The sequence below is a fragment of the Budorcas taxicolor genome, chromosome 8 (genome assembly GCF_023091745.1).
Source record: "Budorcas taxicolor isolate Tak-1 chromosome 8, Takin1.1, whole genome shotgun sequence".
Taxonomy (NCBI): domain Eukaryota; kingdom Metazoa; phylum Chordata; class Mammalia; order Artiodactyla; family Bovidae; genus Budorcas; species Budorcas taxicolor.
The window spans coordinates 83,664,917-83,677,335 of NC_068917.1; the positions used below are offsets into that span (position 1 = coordinate 83,664,917).

General features: G+C 44.6%; 1 protein-coding gene across 1 annotated transcript in view; it reads right to left on the reverse strand.

Moving 5' to 3' along the window:
- Nucleotides 1–1,394: 1,394 nt before the first annotated feature.
- FBP2 (fructose-bisphosphatase 2) overlaps nucleotides 1,395–12,419 on the reverse strand; it is a 50,889-nt gene continuing 39,864 nt past the window's right edge. Inside the window, exons 6-7 of the mRNA XM_052644725.1 lie at nucleotides 4,996–5,115; nucleotides 1,395–1,807 (exon numbers count right to left, since the gene is read on the reverse strand). Of these exons, the coding sequence (XP_052500685.1) occupies nucleotides 1,613–1,807; nucleotides 4,996–5,115 (315 nt within the window). The 3' untranslated portion in view covers nucleotides 1,395–1,612. The remainder of the gene's footprint in view (nucleotides 1,808–4,995; nucleotides 5,116–12,419) is intronic.

A 12,419-nucleotide genomic window follows, 5' to 3' on the forward strand; every position in this document is an offset into this window, starting at 1 on the left:
AGTGAATGGATCTTTCCCTGAGCACCTACCATATTCATCAGAGCAATACAAATCATGATTGAAGGTGCTATCACTCAGCTTTGCTTCCTGAAAAACTTTCCTCCTGTCTGTGAGGTCTTGAAACCATGTGTTATAAATGCACCATATCAATTTATTCCTAAGAAGTGAAGACTTCAGTTTGAATCTTATTTCAGATATAAATTTCAGATGAACTGTCTAATAAAGCATTAATAGCCCATTGCTTAGCATCAGATTTTTTCCTAGAGAAAGAAAATCTTTGTGTTTTGTAGGGAGAGATGAAAACTTTTTGATTATGCTTAAATTTTACTGCTTCTCTTACTGCTGCCAAGCAGAGGTGGGCTGAGGAACACTGTGGAGTCCTGAATTATATCCAAATTGAAATCCACCTCTGGGTTATATGAACAACCTTGTCCAAAGCTAAAGTGAAGGAATGTTTCTTCCCATGGTTTCTCCAAGCCCCCACTTCCCCACCATTGCCTTTTGCCTTAATCTAATGCCTCATAGAGTCAGACACGACTGAAGCGACTTAGCAGCAGCAGCAATGCAATATTTAATGGATTTTCTAATACTGAATCATTCTTGAAATTTGGAGTTAAGCCTGATTTTGTCCTGATGTATATCTTTGTTTTATATTTCTGGATTTGTTCGTGAATATTTCACTAGGCATTTTTGGCCTCCAGGTCTATATACATATATAGTAACTCTAGGAAAAGTAAACAGATTTCTGATGCATATGCCACCCATCCCTATCATAACACAATTTGGACAAATGAAGTCATTAACCAGTGTACTCGGGTTAGGATCTAGAATAGATTAAAGTATTTCCCCAAAAAATTAAAAAGGAAAAGTTACAAGGCTGAGAAAACTAGGTATTAATTTTTAAATATGAACTCCACTTAGTATGTGACTTGGTCAACAGGTGACCACATTTTTCCATTCAAGTAGTTATTGGTCATCCAAATCATTGCTCCTAAAAATGGGTTGACTTTGACCTGATGTATCTTTGTTTGCTTGATCCAAAATTTTACAATTTAATAGCCATGAAATTTATAACTCAAAGCCTATCCACAATAAGACAAAAACTTTTAAGAAATTAAGTCACCATTTAAATATCTATAATGTATATATTTATATGCATTAAATATATATATTTATAAGTATATATGAAATAACTATATAGTAAATATATGCATCTATTTTATAAGAAAGGAAATTAATCACTATAGGATTAAGACATTAGGTTCAAATTCTCAGCCAAGACAAATTCTTAACTGACCTCTGTACTTTTTGCCCACAAGGGATAGCTGCTGATTACTTGAGCTGATAAATAACAACACTATTTACCACTGTTCATGACAGAAGACAAATCACAGTTGTTCTTTTCATATGCAGGTTTTATTTTCAGCCCTTTACACTGAGCACAAACTCGCCTCTGGTTTCTAGACCTGTCGTGAGCAGTGGGCTGCTGCTCTTCTGCACATAATTCAGTGGATTTACCTTTTGTTTCTCATCACCAGCATTCACTCACTTATTCATCTAGGGTCCCTAACAAAGCACATACAAAGAGAAGAGGGCTTGTGGGTCAGACTCACTACCTGCCTGCCTGATTTTTCTGCACACAGATGAGATATTCCTGTACATCTTCCGGGGACCCTAGAATGAGGGGGACTCGTTGGTGAATGGCTTCAGGCTTCACGTCCAGCACGGGTTGGGTGCCTGTGGTCGCCAGGCCTCCCGCCTGCTCGATGATGTAGGCCACAGGATTGCACTCATACAGGAGCCGGAGCTGAGGAGAAACAGAGTCAGGTGGACAAGTGTTCCAAGTTGCCAAGATCCTCAAACCATGCACCTGAAGCTCCAGGAGGAATTCCAACTGCTGAGCCTCTGTCTCATTAGTGCGAGTACATTTGCCCTTCTCAGGGGAGCCGGCTGCCAGAGACCAACACTGTCCAGAAGGCTGGGTGCCCCAGCTGATGCTGATCACATATGTCTTTGGGGACACCTCCGGTCGACAGCTACCTGACCTTGGTGCTTATGAGAGACTTGGGAGTATCAGATCTTAGTGTTCACTCCTCACTAGTTCGTCAATGAGGTGAAGTGATTCTGGGTCCAGGTTAGGAGTCTCTACATGCCAGACCTTAAGGCCAATAGAGTCAAGCTTGGATGGGATCGGAGGGTCACCTAGAGAGTGCTAGGTGGTCTCTTAAGGTAACCACAATGTCCAGGATGGGAGGGAGGAACAGCTCAAGTGTCAACTTGGCTGAAGAGTTTTCTGGTGTTTAGATGACCTTTTCTTTTGACCCCTTAGACTGAGTTGCCTAGTCTCTTGTTGCTTGCTCTCCCACAGCATCCTGTACTTCCCCTTTCATGATAATCCTGACTGTGAGGTTTGTTTAACATCTGCCTTCCTCCTTGGATGCCCTCCCTTGAGGGCAGGGGAGGCATCTCTTAAGGTCGGTGTTTGTGGCATCTCATTCCTAGTACTGCCTGACATGTAGGAAGTGTCCAAACAGGGCTACAGTGTATGCTGCACAAGGGCTCCCAGTGGAGGGCAGAAATGGGGGGAAATCAGTTGTACCATTTTTTGCCAAGCCGGGTACATGGATCCAGTGCCTGTTCTGAGAAAGAAATGCCCTGCTAAAGGGCACTATGAGATGACTAGGTGTCAGTCCTGTGTCCAGTTAGTATATGGTGAGTTGAATTGAAATGGGCTGATTGAATGTCCTTTCTGGGTCTTTTTCTGTCATTATGTTTTGACTTCTTCCTCATCCCCTGACCCACAGCAGACACACGCACACACATCACATAGATTCAGGTGACGTTCTTGCTGCATGCTCTGACTCTATATCACACTATCCTCTCCTTCCTTCCCTCATAGGTATGAAATCTGTAACTTAAATTTCTTTTTCTGTAATCAGCTTTCAAAGTGATTGATCCCGCTCTGCACAACTTCTTTCCATTCTTTTCTTCATAGTTACATCTTGTGATGATTTTTAAATTATTATTATTTCAAAGAGAGGAACAAACTATTTCCAATCTGAATTGGAGAGCCAGGCACTGAGCAGAAAGTAAGTTGAAACTGTAGGGGGCATTTATTCCCATTTTGGGGAAACAGAATAGGATGCTTTTATTTGTACCATGTACTATAAAAAAATAGATAGATAGATAAGGACATGGATACTTACATCAAACTTACCTTGGAACCAAGTTTTGTTCTGACCTTAAGATACTGTTGTAGTAAACTCATTTTAAAACAGTGTCCAGATCTTCATGGTGCCTTTACCTGCAGGCTATGTAATCTATTTTTCCCCCACAATTAAAATCTACATTACTCTACAAGGACAATAGGAGGAGAAGTAGTCACACCCCACTACCCACCCACTCACACAAACATGGTCACAGAGACCATGAGAGCTAAAACATGGAGATCAGAACTCAGTGATACCTAGAGCCTGTTATATAGACTGAAGTAAATCAGAAAGAGAAAAACAAGTATCATGTATTAGCACATATATATGGAACCTAGAAAACTGGTACTGATGACCCTATTTGCAGGGCAGGAATAGAGACGCAGACACAGAGGACAGACTTGTGGACACAGCAGGGGCAGGAGAGGGTGGGACGAATTGAGAGAGTAGCATTGAAACATATGTATTACCATATGTAAAATAGATAATGGTAAGTCTCTGTGTAACACAGAGAGCTCAAACCAGTGCTATGTTGGGATGGGATGGGGTGGGGAGTGGGAGGGAGGTTCAAGAGGGAGGGGATATATGTATACTTATGGCTGATTCACGTTGTCATATGGCAGAAACCAACACAACACTGTAAAGCAATTATCCTCCAAATAAAATTTTAAAAAAGAAACCAATGGTACTTTGAATATGGTACTATGAATGTAGATCTATATATGCAGTTATATATTTTATGGAAATATTTTTGTAATTATATGTAGATATTTTCTGACTAATTTTAAATATCTTAATAATAGCTAGTAGTCTTAATGTTCTCCTTGTTAGAACTGAGTAGATGGCAAATGTGGTTCTACCTGAGAATTTCCACATCTTCTACTTGATCTCATGTAATACTCTTTAGCACTGTTCTGCTCATTAGATTTATCTGTCCAACAAGCTGATATACAAGAGCTAAACCATCACAGGAAGAGAAATGCCTCTCCAGTTTCACATGCTATGTTAGACTTCTTATCGTGGCTTTGAATCTGGCATTCCAATAATTCATATCGGATCGCCCACACTGAGAGATGCATATATGTGTGGCTAGTTGTTAGTGTGTCAGAGAATATGCAGACATTTATTTGAATTTGTCTTCTATACCTATGATTCTATGACTGCCTAAAAATCAGACACCTTTCCATGGCAGGGTCTATTCAAGATGGACGCATTAGGATCATAGGATTCCCACTTGATAACACAGGTATTTTAGGTTTTGTTTCATAAAGTTGCAATGAGATCTTCCCAGAGCTACCTTTACTGGTAGTTCAAAAGTTCTTAGCCTGAACTTCTGGGAACTCTCTAGGAAATTCTTGGGTCATCCTCAGGTTATTGTGAACCCCCTGACAACATATGTAATGTGTATGTTTACATGTAATAAGTTTCATGTAAGTTTCATAAGTTTCATTAAGTTCTCAAAAGGATCTATGATCCAAATCAGCTGGTAATGAAGCAAAAAGACACAGCATGTGGAAAGTGGGGGGATGAACACAGCTGATTCACCGTCAATTGAGGAGTGTGAGAGCCGCAGAAGTGATGGCCAGTGACAATCACCAACAACTTCAGCCTCCTCCTCCTCTAGACCTTCTACCACAACCTTAGAACTCTATTAATGGGATATATACTTCGTTTCTCTTCCACCTGCCCACTCACAGACAGATGGTAGCCAAAAACAGGCATGATGAGAAAGAGAATTGTGACCGGCTCCCTGAGCAGATTCAGCCAGCGGACAGAGGAGAGTTACCTTGCCCTTCGGACTTTTCTGGTTCGCTGGGTACAGGAAGATCCCTCCATAGACAAGGGTGCGGTGCACATCAGCCACCATGGAGCCCACGTACCTGGCCCCATAGGGAGCACTGCCGTCCTGGAGGATGGAGAGGGGAGAGGCAAGATGCAGTGGGTTTAGCAAGCAGTCAGCACCTACTTCAGGTGACTCATCCGGTGGGTGTGAGCTCTACATTCCAGGTCCTCTTTCCTCTACCCACCAGCTTAGGAATTGAAATTATTATGTAGCTGACCATTAGGAGTTCCCAAACCTCAACTAGTAATTGGACTCATTAAATGCTGGACTACTTAAAGTGAGAGACAATATGTGTCCTAACACAGAAGCTAATGGGGGGGGGGGGGGGGGGGGGGACCCACTGGAAAAAGAAGTATAAACAAACACCAACTGTTGGGCTCCTCTTTGAATCTCCTCCTTGGCCCTTACAGTTCAGAACACTTTTTAGCTTCTTGAAAACCAGATCCCCTTGAACCATGACAACTTTTGCACTTAGTGTAAGCAGCGTTTATCCACTGGTAAAATTATTTTAAATACTTTTAGAAATCACTCAAAGAAATAAAACAGCTTCCATGTAAACGTCAGTTTCATTAGTCTTATAATAAAAAGAAGATTTGCTCTGAAAGAAATAAGTCAAAGTTCATGATTTCCCTTACGTAGGGCATATCAGTAAGGCATGACTATCTCATGGAAGGGCTCCTTCAGGCAGGTTTGCTTTTTCCTCATTCAGTGACCCATGTGAGATTTCTGTGTCTAATCTAATAATTTTCTGACAGTACAAGGAAGCGCCAAAAATTTTCAGAGCAAATATCCAATGCTTTGGTGGAATCAGCCACTATAAAGTGCATTGATTTTATAGTCATTTATAAGCCAGACATCTCCAGTGTGTGACATCCTTGTGGAAAAGACTGTCTGCTTGATCTTGGCATCATACCCTGAGTTCATCCTGGTGTGGGGCAAAAAGTAGCTGCTGGGGAAATACTTTCTGAAGTGCATACACATGCAATATCTTGAAAGCACTATTCAAGTTGTATGTTAAAAATTACATGGAAGATTTTGCCTCCTCCATTTTATTTACATAATGATATTAAGTATACAAAACACCTTCAGATGCCAATTAAGAGATTTCTCAATAGGTAAAAGAATGCAGGTCTGAATTTAGGATAAAGAAAATGGACCAACTTGAGTAGCTCACAGGGTAAAGAGTCTGCCTGCATTTCAGGAGACCCAGATTCGATCCCTGGGTTGGAAAGATCCCCTGGAGAAGGAAATGGAAACTCACTTCAGTATTCTTGCCTGGAGAATCCCCATAGACAGCAGAACCTGGTTGGCTACAGTCCACGGGGTCGCAAAGAGTTGGACACAACTGAGTGACTTCACTTTCACTTTTTGAGGAATATTTAGAAAATAGAGTTGGTAACGTCCAGTAAATGATTAGTCATGAGCATAAGAAAGAGGTAATCCTCTGGATTCCCCAAACTTTGTTGGGAATGAATATGATGGTAGAGGCAGTATAGGTCCAGAGAAGAAAATCAGAAAGTAGTAAACTTGGGAGACGGTGTGTGTGTGTAGGTGGGGAGGTGTGTGTGTTTGTTTGTGTGTGTGTAAAGTGGTGGGGGGGTGGGGAATAGGAGGGTCAGAGTTGGATATGTAGAGTTCTAGGTGTCTGGAGGAGCAGGCAGATCTGAATCCTATGAGAAGAGACTAGATGAGATCACCCTGGGGGGACAAGTGTGAGCCGAAAGGTTTTTTGGGAATAGCGTACTATATGTACCAAGACAGAAGTGTAGGCAGAGCTATGGGAACTAATAAAAGAAGAAGATGGTTAGTCAGATAGATGGAAAACCAGACACAAGGCTAAAGAAGACAAGTTTCATGAAGGACAGGGTTGCTGTTGTTGTTTAGCCACCAAACTGTGTCCGACTCTTTTGCAATCCCATGGACTATAGCCCACCAGGCTCCTCTGTCCATGGGATTTCCCAGGCAAGAATACTGGAGTGGGTTGCCATTTCTTTCTCTTGGGGATCTTCCAGACTCAGGGATTGAATCTGTTTCTCCCACATTAACAGATGAATTCTTTACCACTGAGCCACCAGAGAAGCTGGAAAGGAAGAGTAAACAACCCTAAATGCCATGAGAGGTCAAGTAACATAAGGTGGAAACATGATGCTGGATTGTGTAAAAGAGGATTACAAAGGGCTGATATTGGAGCAAAGAGGGTTAAAGAGGGAATGAAAGGAAAGAAAAACTTTCAAAAAATGAAAACTTTCTTCCCACTTCTGGGTATTTATCCAAAAGAATTGGAAACAGAATCTCAAAGAGATATCAGCATATCCATGTTCATCAAAGCATTATTCACAATAGCCAAGAAGTGGAAGCAACCTAAGTGTCCATTGAGAGATGGATGGATAAGGAAAATGTGGTATATACACACAGTAGGATATTATTTGGACTTTGAAAAAAAAGTCTTGTCACTTGCTCAACTGATATCAAGCAGGGCCCTTTAGGGCTCCTGGGCACAAAGACCTTCTGTGTCCCCCATTTCTTTGATTATAGAAAGCAGCCTTCATTCAGCCTTCATGACCGTCCCTGAGTTACAAAGGGCAGATTCAAGCAGTTGTTAATCAGAAAAGGGAGGGGATGGAAGATCAAGGAGAAACAGTCAAGAGCAGCCTTGGGACAAGGTCCTGTTTTCCCCATTAAAGGATATGCACAACAATATCTTTGAACTATTTTGCAGATTCTGAAACCCCCACAGGTGAAAGAAGATAACAATTAATGATGGTATGCCACCCACAAGCATGTAGACCCCAGACCAGTTGGACCTGAAGGTTGATGATGCTGACTCCAACTTAGCCCACCACCAACCCCTCAGAAAAATGTCCACAAGCTGATCACGTCCTCTTTGGACAATTACTATGAAACTTCTCACTATCTTTTCCAAGAGGGGACACATGATTTTGACGGTATGAGCCTGCTGTGTCCCCCTTTGCTGGAAAGGCAATAAAACTATTCTTTTCTACTTCATGCCAAATTCTGTCTCCAAGGTTCAATTCAGCACCAGTGTACAGAGAAGCTGAGCTTTCAGCATCACAACATGGATGAAATTTGAGGACATTGTGCCAAGTGAAATAAGCCAGTCAAAAAAATGACAAATACAACATTATTTAACTTATATGAGGTATCTAAAGTAGTCAAATATATAGAAACACAAAGTAGGGGGGGGGTAGCGGTGGGGCAGCTATAGCTCATGAGGTTGCAAAGAGTCAGACATAACTGAGCAACTAACACACACAGAGAGAAATAAAAAGTTGCAGAACAGAGAATAACATTTGTCTTGTTGGAGTTTTATAGGAACATCACATCCTGATCTACCTGGGCAACTGCAAGAATAAAGGATCCTGACACAAAAAGTTTGCAACAAACAACCACATCCTCTCCCTTTCTAGTATAAAAGAGGCCTGAATTCTAACTCAGGCAAGATGGTGAAGAACATAAGCCACCCCATTTTGTTAAAAAAGACTCCATTTTAGAGTTCTGAGGAAAGAGTCTTTGGAAATCCCCCTGACCTCACCCCACCACCTGCGAGCCAATCAGATCCCAGATCAGGATCTCCTGACTTTACGTTCAGGACTTATGACCTGCCCGGGAAATTCGAATTAAGCCCAGGAAATGGGAATCAATCAGAACCCATCGCCAGCCCGGGAAATGAAAACCAATCAGAACCCAACACCTAACCCTTCCACAGAAGGTAACCAATTAGACGTCTCCCAACCCGGAAACTCCCATTTTTCAAATTTTTTGCGAGAGAATACCCTATATAAGCAATGTAACCCAGAGTTCAGGGCTCCTCTCCTTAGCCGCTGCATCGGTGATAGTGGGAGGCCCAGCTCAAGCTTGGTAATAAAAACTCTCTTGCTTTTGCATCGGATACCGGCTCCCTGGTGGTCATTGGGAGATTTCGCGACTTGGGCATAACATTTGGGAGCTCGTCCGGGATCTCCCATCGGCCCCGCAGAGAAACTGATCCGGAGAGTTATCTGCAGCTGGTAAGCTCTTCTCTGTCTCTTTGTTTCTGATAAGGCCTATTTTCTGAAGCCGGTATATGACTCAGGCGGACACGCTGGCAGGTCACCGGTGCAGGTCGTTGGGAGACGTCCCCGGCCCCTTCGGAGGGGATGGAGTACCCCTGTTCTCCATAGACGATAGTGGGTCGCTCCCGCTGAACGGCTGGAGGCTGTCGTCTTACTTTCAGTTTTGCCTCCGGACTCCCAGAGGTCTGTATCTTGTCTCTCTGTCTGTCTGTGTGGCTATCTGTACTGTCTGTGTTAATTTACCAACATCTGACTGATCTAGGAACGACGGGGCAAAGTCAATCTAGCCCTACCCCTCTATCCCTGATCACTGACCGTTTTAAGGAGGTCAAGATGTGCACACGTGACCTCGGTGTGGAAATTAAGAAAGATAAATTAATCACTTTTTGCAGCACGGAATGGCCAACCTTCCACGTGGGATGGCCCCCAGAGGGCACCTTTGACTTGGAAACCGTGCACTGAGTCCAAGACATCATCTTTCGACCACGGAGCGGACACCCTGACCAAGTTTCCTATGTCATAGTGTGGGAAGATCTCATATTGCACCCCCCTCCATGGGTAAAACCTTTCTTGCCTCAACAGGGATTCTCCACTGCGCAGGTGCTGGTGACATTTATAGGAAAGAACCTGAAAGATCCCAAGCAACCTGAACCAACGGCGCCACTGTACCCCATTTTACAAGGGGGAACGGAGGAAGAACTTCTCTTCCCACCCCCTTACCAACCTCTCGAGCCACCGCGGGCCCCTGCTATCCCTCCACCCAGGGCTGACGCACCAGAAGGGGGGCCCACATAAAATACTCGCCATAGGCCAGCCATGTCTCCAGCGGGGCCGGTAGACTCAACTGTTGCCCTCCCTTTACGAGTGGCCAGTCCCCCTGACGAGGAAGGGAACCAACCTCATCAATACTGGCCCTTCTCTACCAGTGACTTATATAACTGGAGATCACAGAATGCTAAGTTCTCAGATAACCCTAGAGATCTAACTAATCTAGAAACTGTGCTTTTTACTCATCAACCCACCTGGGACTGTCAACAGCTGCTCCCGATTCTCTTCACTACGGAAGAGAGAGAGAGAATACAGAATGAGGCCCGTAAATGGGTCCCAGGGGCAAATGGAGAACCCACCACTAATACAGATGAAATTGACACCTCCTTTCCTTTATCGCGACCTGACTGGGATTACAATACGGCACAAGGTAAGGAGAGGCTCTGGGTCTACCGCCAGACTCTACTGGGGGGCTCAAGGCAGCTGCACAGAAACCCACTAACCTAGCTAGAGTAGGAGATGTTCAACAAGGCCCCACTGAGAGTCCAGCTGCTTATCTGGAAAGGCTGATGGAGGCCTTTAGACAATACACGCCCATGGACCCAGAAGCAGAAGGCACTCAGGCTGCTTTGATAATGCATTTTGTCAACCAGGCAGCTCCAGACATCAGGAAAAAGTTACAAAAACTAGAACGCCTGGTGAAAAGAGTATCTAGGATTTAATAACAGTGGCAGAAAGGGTCTACAATACTCGAGAGACCCCCGAGGAAAAACAAGCTAAGGCAGCAGACTGCCAGACCCGCAATATGGCGCGCATCCTGCTAGTGGCAACAGTTCCTGATTTGGGAGAAAGGGAGCGCCAGCTGCACCACCTAGCGGCTGAAGGTAAGAGCCGCCCCCGTACGCAACCAGCATTAGGAAAGAACCAATGCTATGAAAAACAAGGAGTAGCAAAAGGGGTGCTGATGCAACACTTGGGACCTTGGAAACGGCCAGTGGCCTACTTGTCTAAACGCCTAGACCCCGTAGCATCAGTCTGGCCCCCATGCCTCCGCATGATTGCGGCAGTGGCCCTAATGGTCAAAGATGCAGACAAACTGACACTAGGGCAGGAGTTACATATTACCGCCCCCCATGCCATTGAGGGCATACTGAAACAACCCCCAGATAGATGGATCAGCAACGCTCTGCTGACCCACTACCAGGGACTACAGCTAAACCCCTCCAGGATCATCTTTCTACCGCCTACTGCTCTCAATCCAGCTACGTTGTTTCCTAACCCAGACTTGGAAGCCCTGATCCATGACTGCAGCGACATACTAGCCCAGGTGCATGGGACGCGAGAGGACTTGCAAGATTGCCCTCTGGCGGATGCTGAGGTCACCTGGTATACAGGCGGGAGCAGTTTCACTGGAGATGGACTCAGGTATGCAGGGGCGGCCATAACCACGGAAACCCAAATTGTGTGGCCGGAAGCACTACCTCCGGGTACTTCAGCTCAAAGGGCTGAACTAATCGCCCTAACCAAAGCCCTTCGGTTGGGAAAGCACAAAAAACTTAGCATCATTACTGATAGCCGATATGCCTTTGCTATTGCCCATATACACGGGGCCATCTACAGAGAAAGGGGACTCCTCACAGCCGAGAGTAAGACAATTAAAAACAAAGAAGAAATAAAAGCTCTCCTCTCAGTTTTATGGCTTCCTAAAAAACTAGCCATAATACACTGCCCGGGGCCCCAGAAGCCAGGCACCCTGATCTCAAGGGGAAACAACTTGGCGGACAGGGCAGCCAGGGATGCAGCCCAGAATACCGTGATGGAGGCCACTCTTCAGCTGCCTGGCCCTGGGAGCCCTCCTCTGCCAGCTTTGCCCAATTACTCAACAAGGGACTTAGACTGGATAAAAAGCCCGCCTATGGCCCAACAGCTGGCCAGGTGGGAGAGAGCAGCAGACAGCTCTCTAATCCTCCCAGAAGAACCCGGAAAGCAAGTATTACTAGGAATGCATCGTGCCACTCACCTGGGAACCTGCAAGATGCAAGACCTGATTAGACATGCCAAGATTACCACAAAAGATGTCAGGACGACAATAGAAGACAGCGTATCAAACTGCAAAGCATGCCAGCTCACGAACGCTGTCCCTCATCCGGCCAACCAAGGAATTAGAGAACGGGGGACAAGACCGGAGCTTACTGGGAAGGGGACTTCACTGAGGTAAAACCGGGTAAATATGGATACAAATACCTGTTGGTGTTCACAGATACCTTCTCAGGGTGGGTAGAAGTGTTCCCCACCAAGAGAGAAACAGCACAGGTGGTGGCCAAAAAGCTGATTGAAGATATCTTGCCACGGTTCGGGTTTCTGGCACAGGTGGGGTCAGATAATGGGCCAGCCTTCTTGTCTCAGGTAAGCCAGGGGGTAGCCCGGGCTTTGGGGGCTATATGGAAGCTGCACTGTGCCTATAGGCCCCAGAGCTCAGGACAAGTAGAAAGGATGAATAGGACACTTAAAGAGACATTAACAAAA